Genomic DNA, 18,949 nt, shown 5'->3' with positions numbered 1-18,949 from the left:
TTGCTGTTTTAGTTTTTATTGCAGTTGGCACGAGTTAAGTCGTAGGCTTGGTTTGAGCGGTTGACAGTTGACAGTTGACAAGAACTTTATTGAAAGGTCCCGAGGAAAAAAGATTGGGGGAGCCGAAGGCACCCCAATCAAGTTGGTGGCTCCGCCCATGACGGAACCGGGACGTGGGAATTAAATTTCATGCGTAAGTGTCAAAGGACCCATTGAGCGAAATGCAGCTCCGCTAACGTGAAACTTGGGGAGGTGCGAAGCATGCAGTGAGGTACCGCTAATGGGCTCATACTGCCTTAAGGAATGGCTCATAACCCCGTAAACGGGGCCTCCCCATTACGACGACAGAAGTGGAATTTACGCTGGAATCACGAGCGGCAACGCAGACAGCCGTATAAGATGACGACGACGACGACGACGAACGCGGGAGCAGTGGCACGAGCGCATGCCGAGCGCGAGCACGAGCCGCTTGCTTACCGTGCCTACGACAGGAGACCCCGACAGTCCGAGCGCATAAGGTGCTTCGCACCTAAAAAAAAAAATGTACTGCACAGACGTTCTGCGAGAAAAACTGGGCGTCCGCCAGCGTCCGCGTATCGAACGCGCGCTCGCTATAGCAGACGACGCGCTTGACAACGACAGCAAAATTAAAGGCGTCGTGTTGTATAATCCATGCCTCAAATATATATGTTTGGCAAAATGGTGTAAAAAATTTTTCAGTTGAAATAAATCTCTATTTTAAGAGAGTACAATGCGCAATCGGCCTCGAAGCCCGCAGCGAAAGTACGTTGAATATGCCGCGGTGCGCGTCTCCGCCTCAATCCAGTTCGCTCGCAGCGCCCTCGCACTCTTTTTTCACATTCGGCGCCTCAACGGGAGAGCGCCGTTCGGCCCACTCGACCATTGTCTAGTGCACTCTAGGCTCGACCTAAGCGCACCTTGACGCCTGAAGAAGAGGCTGCTCGACGAGAGAAGCTCCTTCAAGTCACGGGCGGAAATGAATCGCGTCTTCGTACCGACCCAGCGTATACCTCGCCAACAAAGCCGCCGATAAGCGACGTCGCCGATCCGGAATACCGAGAACGCGAGAATCAAGCCAAGCTTCAACGCCCAGTCTTGCAATGATAGCTATAGCCTTGCCTTACGCCCTGATAGCCCAACCTTGCCTAGAAAAAGCTGAGATAAGCCACGTTAAGCCTACATCAACTAGTTGCTAATTAAGGGACGTCGGCCAGCTCCGCTGTTTCTTCAGACTTGGCACCGCTAGTGTCAAGCTGGCCGAATTTTCTTTTCTCACTATATTATAGTGAGAAATTCAGTGGTTTCCATGACCAGACCTCACGGCGAGCTACAATCTCTGCTGGTATGGGTTCCAAGAGCTCGCCGTTTTTGCACCTCCTCAACCATGCAATGCATATGTATGGTATCTGCGGGGTCTCTGCCAACGAGGGGACGAGCGCCGGCAGCTGCAGCTGGTGAAAGCCACGTTGCCGTCGGTAATGACCTCGCCGACGCGTTAGATGCCTCGCATGCCATGTGTCCCAGGAGTCTTTGACCCGGAACTCTGAACCCCAGCTGCCTTGACTACTCCGATCGAGTCACAATCGACGTGGATGTAGAGCCTAGATGTTAGTGGCACATACCCACTCATGGTGGGATTGACCAAGAACCTGGTAGTTCAATATAACGGTACGAAAAATAATTATAATTTAACAAAATGCGTGAATTGACCTAGATAAACGTACTCCCTCACAGACTGGCAGGCCATGTAATGCGTAGCATGGATAACCGGTGGACCATTAGAGTTACAGAATGGATACCAAGAGAAGGGAAGCTCAGTCGAGGACGGCAGAAAACTAGGTGGGGTGATGAAGTTAGGAAATTTGCAGGTGCAAGTTGGAATCAGCTAGCCCAAGACGGGTGTATTTGGAGATCGCAGGGAGAGGCCTTCGCCCTGCAGTGGACAGAAGTATAGGCTGATGATGACTAACTTATCGACGTGTCACCACCGCCTGTCCTTCCGCTCTCTGCCCTTCTCCTCTTCTTTCGTCATCTAACGCCAGCGTGCTTTCTTGTCATTGGTCGATAAGTGCTGTTTCGATTGTGTTTTGTTATTGCGCCCTCGCGCGCGTTCAGGCCGAGGAAAACCGCTCGTCTTCGTCGTCATCTTCTAACACATCGGGTGTCGGCCGCACTTCACCACAAGCGCATTTTACACATTACAATACACTCCCTCAGCCTTCAACTCCCCCCTAAATTAAAAAAAAAAAAACGAGGGTGGGGGACAGCACCTGACATGGACAACTAAGACTTGCTAAAATCAGCAGTATTTCCTTTTTTTTAATGAATGACGGAGCATTTATGTGGGATGCTAGACAGATGCTCGGACGCGATGAGTGTGGGTGTGTGAGCAGTATAAAGAAAACTTACACAAGACGAGACAGACCTTGTTTCAACATTTCCACCCACAAAAAAAGAAAAAGAAATAGGGCTGCATAAACGTTACTATATAACCATCACAAAGCAGCGTTGGGCGTACTTAACATACCCCCCCCCCCTTTCCTCCTCCCCGTGTTTAGGACATATAAAAACAGTTTTACAAGATGCAAAAAAAAAAAAAAACGTAAATATATTACTTAATAGCAGTGCGCTCACCTGCTTGCAGAATTTTCTCCCAATCCGTCATCCGTTTGGCAAACGCATATACATTGCAGTCACCCGAATTCAATTGAATACAAACTTTTAGTTTTCCCAAGCACTGCGGCACTGCAATTTCGTCTAAGGCACGGATTTTAGAGCTCATTCTAAGATGAATCGTGAGAAGAAAGGTCGAGTTGTACGCTGCGAGGTTGGACATTTTCGCGGCTGGACGGCGTCGGAATGTGGAAGCTCAACGTAAGAATAGGCGCAGACCTTCCAACGGCGTCACGCTCATTTGTGAAACAGCGCCGCTGAATATCTGCCTTTATTGCCGTCGGTAAGGTTAAGATGTCCCATTGTGTGTATACCTTAACCGTATGCATACAAGCACAGAGTTCGCTCTCTGTCGTTATTCAAACGTAATTCGCGATTTCTTTGTGCAGTCAGATTTCCAGTTATTCGCGAACTCGTGCTTAACATACCTATATGCCACTTCGTGTGTCAGTCCATCCACTCTCTACACGATATTACGTCGCATTCACGCCGGATTGCGTAAACATCCGCGTAGATATATTCTTCATATCGACTTGCTCCATGGAAGAAACCCACGGCGAGGCACCGGTTGGAATTCCCATTCCATTTCAATAGTACAGAACAGGACTGGCCCTGCGAACGAGAATTCTTGGTGGCTGTGGAGCTTAGCAGGCCAGCCAACTTGCAGAGCTGTGGATTCGGAAGAGAGAAGTTGTCCTCTACGCAAGAGTACAGCTCGGAGCTTCGAGGAAACCCTTCACGGGATTTCTCGGAAGGGAAGGCTAAAGAAAAAAAAAAAAGAAAAAAAAAAACCCTCACCAGTGGTGGTCCACTGGTGCGATTTCTTTCACACACTGCAAGGCTTTGACTTATTTATTTTATTGCGAAATTTTTAAAGTGCTTCCATGTAGCTTCGCACTTTACAAAAATGAAAGAAGGGGAGCTGGGAACAGTTTTTCTCTGAGCTTGAGAAAAATCCTTCTCTTTAAGGATGTTCGCAATAGTTATATTTACATAAAACTGCCGAAAGTCCCCCCCCCCCCCCAAGTTATATTACTTCACTTTCGTACCGCGCGTTACTTGTTTCGCGCAATGTCTTCTGCCGTCCTACTACTGGTCGTCGTCGTATTCGTCGTTGTGACGAGCGCGCACGTGGCTTCTCAGTTTTGTTATGGTCTGAAGCCCCTTGCCGCAGTGCGGGCAGTGAAGCGGGTACTGGCGGCGGTGGACGACCTGTTCGTGCTTCCTGGCAGCGCTGCGCTGAGTGAATCTCTCCCCGCACTCCGAGCAGGCGTGCCGCTTCTCCCCCGTGTGGGTCAGCAGGTGTGTTGTGAGATGAGACCTACGCGTGAACCCTTTACCGCACTCGGGGCACGCGTGCCGTCGAGCGCGGTCGCCCGAGTGCTGCGCCCTCCGGTGACGCGCCATGCTTGACGCCTGTGTGAATCGCTGGCCGCAGTCTGGGCACTCGTACGGCTTTTCCTTCGTGTGCACAAGCAGGTGGCTGTTGAGGTGTTGTCGCAGGTTGAATCCTCTGTCGCAGACGTGGCACACAAACGGCCGCTCGCCCGTATGTATCCTCTCGTGGCTGGCGACATGGTTCCTGCGATGGTGGGGATGAAAAAACGAAAGTGAACAGAGCTGCATTTTGATGCTGGCAGTAGACTTATCCTGCCACATTTGCACCACATCCGATGTGGCGCTTTAAGGTGACATAATTTAAACAAATTTCAACCGGTGCTCAGGGTTAAAAATAATAAAAACGAGAAAAATTATGAAATGATATTTTGGAGGTGCTATACAGACGACGAATTTCTACCGAGCCTTTTCTTTCGTATGCATTAAGCTGTCTCTATTCGCGAAGGTAGAAAATAGTAATACGCAGGAATGCTATTTCAAGTGCACTCGGAATACATCGCATACCGTTTAGGAAAATGCAAACTTTTACGTGCGCATAAATAAGCGTTTAAAATTATTCTAATGCCAAAAGTGCGCATTATTTGGAGTAAAATTTACAGAGTCAACAATATATCTGCGGTACTGTGTGTCACCGTAAATCATGTACGTGTGACGTCTACATTGCTCAAGCTGTGTGCTTGCTTCTGTAAATTTTCATAGCACTGATGTTATCTGGAGAGCTTACGAAAAAGAATCAGAACCACCTAACTTGCGAGGATCTTGCTGTTTCTTTTTTTTGTGTGTGTGTGATGAGCGCCGTTTAGCTATATAAATAAATGAAAATAGCAATAAGAAGTTTTTAAGAGTTAGCGTGCGTAGAGTGTATGGGCTACGCTTCGATTTGTCTATTCAGGTGCGAACTTGGAAATATATCCTCTGTACGATCGCCTAGTCGGCTCCCACGAAACTTCCTGCATCTAAATGAACAGATAACGTTGTGTCTGATAACGTGCAACAGAAATTTCATGCCTGTTTTGTGTATGAAAGCTACAAAATGTTAAGGCATACCGTGCGAACTTGTAAAATGCCATGTTTAAAATTTGTTACTTTTGTTTAGAGCGAACAAAACATGTTTTCTGAGTTTTATTAGAAGTTGAAGTGTCACGACGGCTAAACTAATAACAAAGGAACCAGTTTTCATACTAAAGATATGACACCGCAGTGCTAAATTTCACAGAAAAGATTGAAATTGTCGATTTATGGAACTCTCCGAAAGCTTGTGCACGCTCGAATATCGCAGGTAGTTTTCTGAAGCACTATAATGTTCATGTTCAAGCCATAATGTCACCATTGTTCAATATCTGTGCGCATAGTTTCCAACATCGCTCCCTTGTAGACAACAACGACTGTTGAACGTTGCCCGCACTTCCGGACTATTTCCACCCGTAAGCGTCTTTCTATGCTTTTATATGCCAGAATACTTGAGGAAGTATGCCTACACCACAAGCATGTTTGACATTTGTGCATTTGAAACATACGGTAGTCAAAATAAAGGAATACTTATTTCTCATCAGCCAGCGAATAACACCCAACAAGAAACACAGCAACATACCCCCCCCCTTTTTTTTTGTGTACATAAATATTATTATTATTATTATTATTATTATTATTATTATTATTATTATTATTATTATTATTATTATTATTATTATTATTATTATTATTATTATTATTATTATTAGCACTCATACCTTAGGGTTGTTCCTGGGCACGTTAAATAAGCATGATTGATTATTATTATTATTATTATTATTATTATTATTATTATTATTATTATTATTACTATTATTATTATTAGTCTATCAAGTGCCTGCCACATCTTCGCTCACCTCTTGTTGCTGGAGTAGGGGCAGTGGACGCATTGGTGCTTTCCTTGGGGCCTTTGCATGTGCTTGCGTCGCCGGTGGTTGTCCAGCAACTCCTTCACGGTGAACTGATCGTCACATTCCTCACAGGAGAAGACCTCAGGTGCAGCAGCGACGTCCACCTCGGCCGCTTAAGACAGACAAACGAAGAAACAAACATCGTGAATCCCGATAACCGAGGTACATTTCTTAATTTATGTACATTTTTTGTTCATTTCTTTTTTAGAAAAGTTCTCTTAAGAAGGTAAAAAAAATGCGAGGACACATGAGCACTTCTTACGAGTTGTCAATGCGAATGCATTCATATCCAATTGAACGCCGCTGAGCGGTCGAGTTATGAACTCCTCGCGGGCAAGCGAGCGCGTTGAGACGCTCGGCCAACGTCTCCTAGGCAGCACAAGGCCGGTGCACTTCGATCCGTGACGTCATGCTACCTCGCCCGAATGCTATGGAGTCTCATGGGGACAATCCCGAGTAAGCCGCAGCGATTTCGACGTCATCGCTTTCGTCACGCCGGTCTTGGCAATGGAAATTTCGGTCCAAGTAGCATGATGTCATAAAAGCAGAGTGCAAAGGCGTGCTATCCAGGATGCACTGGCTTAGCTCAGTGGGTTATAAGACACTCGGCTTCAGAGCGTGCACGCTTGGCGCGAGGTCGTATATAGGCTCGAAATTCACTACCGCCAACGTTTTTTCATTCGAATTTATTCTATTGTTATGCGCTACTTTCTTTATAGCGATTACCGAGGCGTAGTTAGAACGCAGACGAGAGCTAATTGCGCCAACAAGGAACGCACGCGCGGACAACATAGTTTTCCGTTGCATTATCCCGGCCTAGGTCTTAGGAAATACTTCGTTGGATACTATGTTAGCTTCTCTGAAACTTTACCAATTAAGCTTGTGCCCTAAAATGCATATTTTAAATCTTGCCTTCTTTAACTTAGCGAAGTAGCTAAATATAGCGCTTCAAAAAACCTCAGAAAACTCCTTGAAAAAAAAAATTCGCATGGACCACTAAGACCACAATGTCGTTGATTTCATTTGCCTAAAAAGAACAAGTTTCCGTAAAGGCTCGGTTCAAGTTAAATAAAACAGCCGGTATAGAAACGAACGACGACGCACCTTGGTCTTGTGCCCCTGCCTTGCCGATGAGACCCAGCTGCTTGGCGAAATCGTCACCGTACCACACGAACAGCTCCTCTGCGGCGTTCACCACTTTGCACGTTCTGTAGTATACGGCTCCCTGGCGCACGAACGCCGCCAGGTTCTGCTGACTTTGCTCTGGAGCACAGTTAACGTAGCGCATCCAGTTGGAACGGTCCAGGGGGCGACCGTCCACCAGGAACACTCGGCCGTTCTGACGGATCTGGAACGGGCCACAACGCACGAGTGGTCTAACTCTAGCTCGATCTGATCAACTGTCAGCTGACGGCGCTGCACAAGACTCAGCACAAAGGGACGAGACACGTCACTGCATGTCCAGTTCCTTCCTTCCGTCTTATTGAGTTATACATAGAGTCAACAGTTTATCATTACACTCGTTGCACTAGTATCTATCGGGTGCCTGTGATTTGCGCGATACGCTGACACGCGGGATCACACATAACACGCACCTGCCAAGTGTAGCCGTTTGCTGCGCTGCTGTCCACCTTCACTCCCTCATACGGCCCAAAGCACAGCCTCTTCGGCAGCCGCTTCAAGGTGAACACGCCGTACTGAGCGCCTTTTATGGTTGAACGGCGCACAGACAACCCATCGGGCACGGTCTTATTTGCGCGCTGGGGGTCACCCAGAGGAACCTGCAATAGATATACATAGCAAATATTTTCTATGTCGTGCCTATACTATATACAAATAGTCTATCGTCTGGGCACAGCTGCTTTCTGGCAGCGTTTAGTCGCTTCTGCTTCGCAGTGCCGATTGAGCCGGCAGATCCCGGCCATAGCCTTGACAAGCGTCATTCAGGTAGCGTTTCCAACTACTTCTTTCGCGACATATTTGCGACGAGATATAGCGGTGCAGCTCCACAACTAAGCACTTGTAGCGTGTAAAACATTAAACGTCGCACAATCGAGGCGCAATAGTCACCCACCAAGCACGGAACGATTAGTAATGACCTGCAGTGACGAGAACAAAAATGTAGTTCTTCTAGAAACCTGACCTTCACAGGTGACCATACGAAACGTACATTAGCAAAACAAACGGTAGCTTTTGCGATACCCTTGTCCTTCGTCAGTGAAACAGGAATACACCAAATGTTTGTGTGCATGACTTCGCCAGTGAACTCACGTCAAGCTGCTTCGACAAAAGTACAGTGTCAGCAGTTACAAAAAGGAAAAAAAAAAAGGCTTATACTAAGTGTCAGTGCTAAAGATGACAAGTTGAACGGGCACCCGGCCACAAAATATTACCAACAATGAAATCCGAGAAAAAGCTGAATATCTCCGCCGCATCACAACGCAGCCTGGTATTTGCATTTCGGGCCTCGACTAGAATATGCTAACACTACCGTATACAGTTGTACTGGCTACTCGTACAGGCTGCTCGGGAATTGAAGGTTTTCTTAGATCCCGCGGTCCGTAAACGTTTTTTGTGGCCGGGTGTACAAGGCGGTTCATATGATTCGATGACTGAATGGTCGATTACATAATAATCTCAGTTTCATATACATTATTCACTCATTTCATGTCTTATTCTTATCGTACTTGATGTGGAATTAATACGAGCTTGTCTTTGCGACGGCACGAGGTTGACCCTTTCTTGTCTTTATATTTTTTTTGCTCATGACGCCAGGTGCGCTGATCCCGGAAATAGGGCAATGTATGGTGCAGTGTGGTAATTTTCGAACGTAACGAGGCTGATTGCACCCGTACTGTTAATTTTACCTACTTAAACTAATTCTCGCTTCATGTGGCTACCGGCGAAACCGCCTTCCTGACACCATTGCCTCGCGCGAGCCCATACTCATTCCAAGCAAACTTTCCCCATTTTACAAAAGTATGCTGTAAGGTGGCTTTTCCTCAGCATCTCTATATCTTCGGTGGTGCACCCTTTACAGGGGTAAAATAGAATGTGGTTATTTACGAATCTATTGGCGCTAATTACGCTCGTACTGCTAACATTACCTACTCTACGGCTGATTCCCCGTTATAGAAGTTATACTGTTGTTAAATACTATATTTTGATGCATATTGCAACTCGCTACCATGCTATGTAGATACAGAAGGGTCGTTTTTTCTTTCTTTTTTTCTTCTGGAAGCGGTTACAAGATGACCAGATCCCAGATGCGTCTACCACATCTGAAGTCAACTAAGGCGACCTTGTCTTCGAAATTGTGCACAGTACGCCGGGAGGCCTTTCCACAGTCACTGCAAACAACCGCGACGTTGCCTCTCATGGATGTATAAGGCCTATTCGGTGCAGTGAAAGCAAAATAAATTCAAGGAGCACTTGGTTATCCCTACGTGGATCAATGCGAAAGCATTGCGGCCACGTCTGCAGAAGCGCGGCGACGTCCAGTGGAGCCACTGGCGGAGTCACGTGACTCGAGCTGCCACGTCAGCAGAAGCGCCGCGACGTCACGTGACCCACGGTGTTCCTTAAAAGGTGCGCACGATGCAAGGTCGTGGGTCCTACTCCCACCAAAGGTCGAGGGTGCGACTCCCTCCCCCCCCCCCCCAAAAAAAAAAGGTCGTGGGTTCTAATTCGTTAAATAACCCTACCTTAATTAACTTCGCCTTAATTGATACTAAAGTCCATGGGTTGGACTCCCACCAGTGGTTGAGGGTTCGTAGCCTTTTTGGATTATCGTACGTGTGGTCACGCCAACGCCGGAGTTTCCGGCATTAAAATTTGTATCCCGTGAGTTTTACAGGGTGCACATGATGTCCAGGCACATGTTCCTAAACATGTCATGATCATGCATGGAACGGAATGGTCTTGTCGCAGGTAAGCACATCATGTGCACCCCGTGTCTAAAAGGAAATTTCCGGTGAATCTACAAGCGCGCCCGGGACCTTAAGTGGATGATTACGCGTGCAATACAATCAGTACGAATGGGTAAACCGCACTCCTAGTAGCATCGCGTCACAGTAAAGTAAAAAGCAGGACATACACGTGATTGTTGTCGGTGGTTGTATATAAATAGTCCACCGTTGATATACTGAATTGTACTCTGGGGGATCACACATAACACGTGCCAAAACAGCGATCTGATTATGAGGCATGCCGTAGTGGGGGAGTCCGGACTAATTTTGACTACCTGGGGATCTTTGACGGGCCTCCAATGCACGGGACACAGGCGTTTTTGCATTTCGCCACCATCGAAATGCGGCCTGCGCGGCCGGGATTTGATCCCGCGGCCTGGTGCTTAGCTACGAAACACCATAGCCGCTAAGCCACCACGATGAGTAACCGTTGATGAACTGCTTCGCAATATGTCGAATGTCCGCATCGTACATCACTTGCACCAGCTTCCATAACCCCGTTCAGAACGGCGACATTGCCGGGAAGGCCTTGGGGACAAGGAAAACATATTAGGTTGTATCATGACTCTGGTTGTACTGTGAGATATTCCTTGTAGAGATAAGAGTTGTGCTTGAAAGTACAAAAACTAGAGCACAAGTCATTACTGAAGCAGCTGTAATGCGCTTTCTTGCAGTCTTGAAGAATTCTAAAGTAATCTGAAAAAAAAAAAATTGAGGCGCCCGACTCCTTCAATGCAGCAGCATGGAGCGAGGAACAATGATGCGTCAGATTGTCAGGTTGAGTGAAGCATGAAAATATATGAAGTATCCTCCCTCAAACATTACGTGCCTTTACCGCAGCGGTGGCTTCGTGGTTGAAAGCCCCCTGTTCCATACGGGAAGTTCAAAACCAAAGCTGCTATGTCATCGGCTATTCACGGGTATAAAACTTGGTACGAGCGCACATATCCAGCACGGCACTCTCCCTGTAATCGAGAGTTTGAAGGAAGACCGTCTGGTCGGGATGAAACACGGCAAAGGAGGACGTACACCAACAAACAGACCAAATAGACCAAAATAGACCAAAATACACCAACCAAACGTTGTATTTGGACGGCGTACGTCTTTCTCTGGCACTCGCCTTGAAACTCCCGGTGAAATTCCTTAGCGACAGCGGTTCACGCGTCGAGGAAGAAGGCACCGCGAGTATGAACACACAGACACCCAACTCTCGTGATAAGCAACAAGATTATACTAACATCAGGGCGCTTCACTTACCGGAGTGTCCTTCACTGGCGTTAGGGGTCCATGGACGGGACAGTCTCCCGGGTAGTCCATCTTGCAGTCGTCACAAACTGGGAGCAGAAGAGTTCATAACCAAGTTGGGCTGCGGCTACGGCTAAGAACTCATGACATTTGTGCTGGCTATAAATTGTTCTATTTTGGCAAAAATACCTCCCCAATTTATAAACATTCATTATGGCCAAGTAGGGGGTGTCGAATAAATCATATGGTATGCGTCTCATGTGGGCCCGTCTCATATGATATGCGTCTCATTTGTCCTGAGACCGTTGCTGTTCCTCATTTACATTAATGACTTGCCATCTAACATTACATCAACCATTCGTTTGTTCGCAGATGACTGCATCATTTATCGCAAAATTCTTTCATCTTCAGATCACCTAGCACTTCAAAGTGACCCCGATCACATAACCGCTTGGTGCACATCATGGCAAATGTCACTTAACACCGAGAAATGCAATCTCATGACATTCAGCCGGAAAAAATCAGTCTCTTCTTCCAATTACTTACTGAATAATACTTTAGTGTCCCGCACGCTTTCATATAAATACCTAGGTGTTCATTTCACGAGTAACCTCTGCTGGTCCACCCACATACAGAAAGTAACAGCCAAAGCATCGTGCACATTAGGATATCTAAAACGTAATCTCCATGGAACTCCTGCCACTACACGTATGCTCGCATATCAAACATTTGTTCGTCCGCAACTCAAGTACGCATCACCCATTTGGTCACCTCATCAGGCTTATTTAATTAATTCCCTCGAATTGGTTCAAAATCGTGCCGCACGTTTCATTTCCAGGAACTACAACCGTCACTCAAACGTAACAAACAATAAATCGTCGCTCTCCCTTTCTACATTGCAATCAAGGAGAATAATCGCCCTAATATGTCTATTCCACAAGGTAGTCTATAGCGTCAATCATTCAACGCTGCCTCTTGCACAAGCTTACCACACCTCACGTCGTTTAAACAACCCTTTAAGCTTCCAACGCATTTCTGGTAGAACCGTTGCATTTAATTCATCGGCTTTGCCGCAGTCTATCATTCGCTGGAATGGTCTTCCTGAGCACATCGTGAAGATCCGTGATCCAGCTAGTTTTAGGGCCGAAGTAACGGCCATTTTTTCTAAGTACTAATGCGGTATTAACTATTGTATAATGTGTTTACTTTTCAGTGATGGGTACTGACAGTCAATAAGCATTGTTTTGCATGGTCATGTTACTTAAGCTCCTGACATTACCCCTATTTATGTAATCCCTCTCCGCCTCACATAATGCTCCGATGCTGGAGCCTGTCAGGCAACGTGAATAAATAAATGTGTGTCAGCGTAAGCCGCACCATCGAAAAACGTTGCTTGCCTACTTGTCTGCTATGACACCTTACAAAAAAGAGTGAGTATTAGAAGGTACCCTATGTTCACTCATATTTTGACCGTAGCTCATCACTGTCATTGTTTAAGAAGTAATTGGCTTGAACTAGCAGATCGCTTATTGGTTGAAAACTCCAGAATCACACAATCAGAAAAAGACAATACGTTCTTGCAGAAATCATGAAGGCCAAACACTGAATTTTATAAAGTTTTGCTCCCAACCAGGGTGCCTATGATGTCATGATGACGTCATGGTGCATTTTCCTAATGTGGCTGCTCTCTTCTCAGGAAAATTCCAAGAAATTGCCGGACTCACTCACTCCTTGCTTACATTTGCTTTCAGTGCAATAATTTTTTTTCTTTCAATATTGGTAGACAGCTACTGCCGAGCACACGCTGTAAAAATCTGTTACGTCTCGATGAGTTGGTACGTGACATGTAAGGCACCGTCGCACCCTGTTCCGCATTTTTTTTTCGATCTCTATTCAGATTTTGACCACGAGGGAAGTGCACTTACACCCGTATTCATTCAAACTTGGCTAAGTTATTTTTAACGTTCGCCTCAAGTTCACAATTGCAGTTGGCGGTGCAACGAGAAATTTCTAAGCCTGTATGGAGCAAATAAAGTGAGCAAATAAAGGTAAGCTGCAGAAAACTGCAAGTTCAGAAGTGACGCGTGTGTCCCTAATTCTTCCACTGGGCTATGTGCAAATAACGCACGCGCGGGCGAGAAAGAGCCAGACACAACGTGTGCGTGTTGTGTGTGCGTGTGTGTGAGAATGTGTGCGTGTGTTTTCAAAAAAAATTCGGCAGGAACCATCCCACGATGAGGGCAGTCGATGGTAATGCGTTTATCATTGAATCAACATAACCACACGACGTATCGCCACCGTCGAAACGAGTTGTGCATGAGGGGTGTACCGCCCCAGGACTCCTCTTTCGCGTTTCCTTAAAAACAATCCGCGCCATCTAGTAGCGCGGCCGTGAAGCCTGCACGTGGCCTCCGAAATGCCTGGCTCGCCGGAGCGTGCGAACGCTGAGAAACGCGTCATGCGGTGCCCGGACTCCGTGTAATTTTCTTCTTTCTTTTTTTTTACTGTGTTAACATGAGCCCTAAATTGAATCGTTAGTGTAAGGCAGTATTGATTTCAATATGTGTCTATGTTGTGCTTGTTTTTTTCGTTTTGTGTCTACACTTATTGCAGATATTGTCTATCCTACATATTAGACTTCTTCTTGCGATAGCAATTATATATAAATCGACACTCCAGGCGCATTTCTGCCTTCGGTTACGCCGTCGCCGTGAAGTTTCGTATAAAGTCTAAGGGCGATAAAGTCGGCGCCGCGCGCCGTATGATGTATGTGTGAGTGAAAGCGTGCGAGGGTGAGCCGGAGATCGCGGTTCAATCTCGCGCACGCAAGGGAGCAAAGCGGGAGGAAGAGCGCCGTCTTCCGTCGCGCGTAAGGCTCCGTGGGGAGGGTATGAAGGGGGGTCTCTACTGCAGGTGACTCGGGCGGCCACGCGCGCCCACCCGGGCCGCTGTATCTTGAAGGCCATCTGCGACGGGGAGAGAAACCGCCCTGTGCGCTATGTTTTCGAGGCTTAGTTCGCGTTGATACGGGGACGCTGCACGGAGGCCAATTCGCTCGCTGCTGCAGCCGCGCTTGCTCACTCCAGTGGTTTGACAGCGAGTTTCCCTTGTCATCGAGTGAGATGTGTTCATGTTTGCTTGTGCGCGCGTGAGACCATGCTTGTTCATTTGGTTAGTGTGCGAATGTTTACAAGTTTAAACGGCCGATAAAACTGCTATCCTTACTTCGTGTAGCTTTCTGTTAATCTTCTATCGCAATCGAGGCTTCGCGTTTCGGGAGAAACGGTGACCCGTCTTTCATATGCAATAAAGAAAGAACCGGGGTAGCTTGCACTAGTGGCGCAAGGCTAAAGACACAGCGGAGCTGATCGGTTCCTAGCTGGTCATGGCTATGCGAAGTGTATAAGCATTTTCTCGTCGTCCGTGGCATCGGGGAACGCCTCGCGAAGCACTTGCTGTCCGAGCACACGTAGGGGGCGTGGGATGAATGCTATGTACAGTGTACGGGCGGCACGCAGCAGACGAAACGGCGGGATGACGTCACGGTGCATGCGGCGTAGCGCGCAGCTGGTGGGAACTCAGCCGAGCCCGTGGTACGATACCCGTGGCACGATACGATGCTGTTGGTGATGATGATTTATTGGCATCCCCTTTGATATGGGGCGGTTACGAATACTCACGTAGCCTGCTTGAGTAAACCAAGTCCGGACACATGCAACTGCTACATGTCGGGACACCTGGTGGAATACAACGCAACTGCAATCCATAGTTTGAACGTACCGATGCTACGCGGCGCGCATGTCACATCGCGTGACAATTAGGTGGCATGATTCGATGCTGATGCTTTGTTGGTATTCCCTTTAAACGGGGCGTTGACAAAAGGTCACCTAACGTGGTTGGTTTAACCAGGTATACTACACATGTTTTTAATTTTAACATTTTTGTATCAACATCATCATCATCAGCCTATATCTGTGTCCACCACAGGATGAAGGCATCTCTCTGCGATCTCCAATTACCCCAGTCTTGCGCTAGCTGATTCCAACTTGCGCCTGCAAATTTCCTAACTTCATAGTCTTCTGCCGTCCTCGACTGCGCTTCCCTTCTCTTGAAACCCATTCTGTAACTCTAATGGTTCATCGGTTATCTTTACCTAGCCTGCCCAGCTCCATTTTTTTCCTTAATATCAATTAGAATATCGGTTATCCCCGTTCGCTCCCTGATCTAAACCGCTCTCTTCCCCGTCTCTTAGCGTTAGGCCTAGCATTTTTCGTTTCATCGCTCTTTGTGCCGTCCTTAACTTGTTCTCCAGCTTTTTTGTTAACCTCAAACTTTTTGCTCCATATGTTACACCGGTAGAATTCAATGATTGTACACTTTTTTTTCAACGACCGTGGTAAGCTCCCAGTCAGGACTTGGCAATGCCTGCCGTATGCACTCGAACCCAATTTTATTCTTGTGTAAGTTTCTTTCTCATGATCAGGGTCCCCTGTGAGTAATTGACCTAGATAAATGTACTCCTTTACCGACTCTAGAGGCTCATTGGCGATCCCGAATTCTTGTTCTCTTGCCAGGCTATTGAACAATATTTTTCTTCTGCATATTAATCTTCAACCCCACTTTTATACTTTCGCGATTAAAGTCCTGAGTCATAAGTTGTAATTCGTAGCCAGTGTTGTTGAACAGGACATTGTCATCTGCAAGCCGAAGGTTGCTGAGATATTCGCCGTTGATCCTCACTCCTAAGCCTTCCCAGTATAAGAGCTTGAATGCTACTTCTAAGCATGCAGAGAATAGCATTGGAGACATTGTGTCTGTTTGCCTGACCCCTTTCTTGATAGGTAATTACTTTCTACTTTTCTTGTGGAGAACCAATGTAGCTGTGAAATCCTTGTAGATGTTTGCTAAGATATTCACGTATGCCTCCTGTACTCCTTGATTACGCAATGCCTCTATGACTGCTGATATCTCTACTGAATCAAATGCCTTTTCATAATCTATGAAAGCCATATAGAGAGGTTGATTGTACTCCGCAGATTTCTCGATTACCTGATTGATGACATGGATATGATCCATCGTAGAATATCCCTTCCTTTTCTTCAGCCAGCCTTTTCTCTTGGTTGGCTGAAGTCAAGTCTTGCCCTGATTCTATTGGAAATTATCTTAGTGAATATTTGATACAGTACTGAAAGCAAGCTAATGGGCCTATAATTTTTAAATTCTCTAACGTATCTCCTCTTATGCATTAGTATAATGTTGGCATTCTTTCAGTTCTGTGGTACACTTGAAGTGATGTGGCATTGTGTGTAAAGGGCCGCAAGCTTTTCAAGCATGATATTTCCTCCATCTTTTATTAAATCAACTGTTATTTCATCTTCTCCAGCCGCTTTTCCCCGGGTCATGCAAGGCCCTTCTAACTTCATCGCTAGTTGTCAAAGGAGCCTCAGCATACTGTTCATCATTACTTCGAATGAAAGTAGCTTGGCTGCTCTGAGAATTGTACAGGTCAGTATAGAATTCGTCCGTTACTCTTACTATGTCATCGAAATTGCTGATGATATTGCCCTGCTTATCTTTCAGTGCAAACATCTTGCCTTGTCCTATGTGAAGTTTTGTTGTCACTGATTTCATGCTGCGTCCATATTTTACGGCGTCCTCAATTTTTACCACCTCATATTTTCGAATATCCCTTACTTTGTTCTTGTTGATCAGTTTTGACAGTTCAGCGAATTATATCTGATCGCCTGCATTTTTGTATACAGCTTCTTAATCTTCTTTTTCATCCTAAAGCGTTCTCTCTCTGCATTGTAACCGCTACCTATGCAACTGCTAGATGACGTGCCGCCTGGTGTTATAATATGCAACTGCAATGGAAAGTGCGCGCGTATCGACGCTACGCGGCGCGCATCTCACAAGTGGCACGATGCGATGCTAATGGTGATGATAATATTTATTGGCATCCCCTTCGAAATGTGGTGGTCTCAAACAGACACCTAGCCTGCTTTATTTAATCATGTATTCAATACATGTTTTTCATGTATGTATGGCGCAGGCCTGTCACTTTTTTCTTCCTCAAGACAATCCAACCATTTCACAGCCAATAATCCCCCGTAGTGGATCGGAGCATGGCGATAGCTGCGACGGACACCGGCGGCGGATATCGCCAACCGAAACGTGATATTGCAATGAGCTCATAATAGCTTACGCTGTAAAAACGCGATAGGCTTGCTTACACAGGTAGTCTTCGTCCGGTCCCTCTTCACATTCCATGTAGTTAACCTCCTTCCGTTGCCGTCTAGGGTAACGGATATCGCCGGGAGAGTCGCTGCCTGTAGAAGCTGCAATGAATCGGATATTAAAAGGGTGCAGAAAGGCTTTCCTTTCGTTTCGGTGTCATAACACCCGTCAAAATTTTGAGTACATAAAAAAGATACGAACCAGTTGCGAGCTCCTTATGAATCATTATTAGCGCATGCGTCAATGTTCTCAATGGAAGCGTATACATACAATTCAAAGATTAGCTCTCATTGTTTATGGCATACGTTGCTTGCATAATAAGCAACCAGATTTAGTTGCGTGAGTATTATAAGTTAACGAAATGCTACAACTTCACTCTTTTTTCTATTGCTTTAGGGCACGTGTTGTATACTCGCGCAGTTGAAACGAGCAAGTCTCGAGGCGGGTTCCTTTTAGTATAGAGCCATCAGCTTAGCACAAGATTCGATGCAGCGGTCACCTTTATTTATCATGGATTATGTTGGGTGCCCCATTTACATTCGTCCTTCGAGCAGTAAGCAAAGAAGGGTATTCCGGAAAGTATTGTACGAGTATCAAACGCCAATGTATTTTGACTCATACGCTGTCACGGGTATACATGTCTGATAAATATCACATGTATGGCTCTATCAGGTTTTAGTCAAATAGGCATTTTACAGCTGACTGACTACAGCCGCGCATTTGTAGGATGTATCCTAAATATATGAATGTGACTTGGCAAATTTCTCGTTACATAACTGCTCGTTTTTATTTGTTGCGCAACTGGTATTTGTTTTAAGTGGTTCTTCCGAATGTACTAAATTCCATCAATGCCACACACGAAACGTGGACATTATGTACAACTTAAAATATCAAAAGAAGCAGCTGGTATAACAGCTATAGCTCTGTGGTATACGCATCTGTGCTCTTTTTTCACCCCGTACAAATAATAAGCTGTTACTCGTGGATACCAAGCAGCAGTTCGCGGCTTCGAGTCTAGGCTGAGGCTGCAGCACTGCGAATGGGCCAGGCGTATTTGGCCAGGATGCCAAAACGCTCGTTTACTTATTGCTTCAGGCACTCATTAAAAAAAAACATTCCAGGTGGCCACAATTAACCAATAATGTTCTACAAATATAGCTCGTTGCCAAGCTTTGTGATGTAAGGACCAAATTCCCAATCAATAAATCGCTCAAGCAATCAATCAAATTTATGACGTCAAAGTGGCGCCGCTTCAGCGGCACACACTCACAGATAGGCTTGTTGGTCGATTCTCCGTCACTGTCATCGCACTCGGCGTAGTTTATCTTCTTCTGAGCGCGACTGGGGCGCTTGGAGCCAGCGTCGTTTGCGTTAGTGCCTGTAATGAAGCACGCACTTGGAATTAGTACTGTGCAGGTAAACTCAAAAGTGTTTTAGCACGCGTCAATATACCATAACTCCGATGCAGCCACCGTCTAGCACGTC

The 18,949-nt window shown here is 46.2% G+C and overlaps 1 protein-coding gene across 1 annotated transcript; it reads right to left on the bottom strand.

Annotated features, from left to right (window-relative positions):
• Positions 1-3,752: 3,752 nt before the first annotated feature.
• LOC119463765 (oocyte zinc finger protein XlCOF19) lies at positions 3,753-7,358 on the bottom strand. The gene is made up of 3 exons (XM_037724593.2): positions 7,119-7,358; positions 5,961-6,126; positions 3,753-4,276 (listed from the first exon to the last, which is right to left on the bottom strand). The coding sequence occupies exons 1-3, from the start codon at positions 7,300-7,302 to the stop codon at positions 3,784-3,786; spliced, it is 843 nt and encodes a 280-aa protein (XP_037580521.2). The 5' UTR covers positions 7,303-7,358; the 3' UTR covers positions 3,753-3,783.
• Between the last annotated feature and the right edge of the window lie 11,591 nt (positions 7,359-18,949).

The sequence above is a fragment of the Dermacentor silvarum genome, chromosome 9 (genome assembly GCF_013339745.2).
Source record: "Dermacentor silvarum isolate Dsil-2018 chromosome 9, BIME_Dsil_1.4, whole genome shotgun sequence".
Classification (NCBI taxonomy): domain Eukaryota; kingdom Metazoa; phylum Arthropoda; class Arachnida; order Ixodida; family Ixodidae; genus Dermacentor; species Dermacentor silvarum.
The sequence above is the reverse complement of the archived record's forward strand: the minus strand, read 5'-3'. Positions and strand labels throughout refer to the sequence as shown.

Excerpts from the sequence above, each read along its gene's own strand:
- LOC119463765 (XM_037724593.2), bottom strand. The coding sequence starts at position 7,302 with ATGCGCTACGTTAACTGTGCTCCAGAGCAAAGTCAGCAGAACCTGGCG. Across the intron at positions 6,127-7,118 it reads GGCAGGGGCACAAGACCAAG|CGGCCGAGGTGGACGTCGCT; the intron begins GTGCGTCGTCGT and ends GTCTGTCTTAAG. Across the intron at positions 4,277-5,960 it reads CCCTACTCCAGCAACAAGAG|GAACCATGTCGCCAGCCACG; the intron begins GTGAGCGAAGAT and ends CCACCATCGCAG.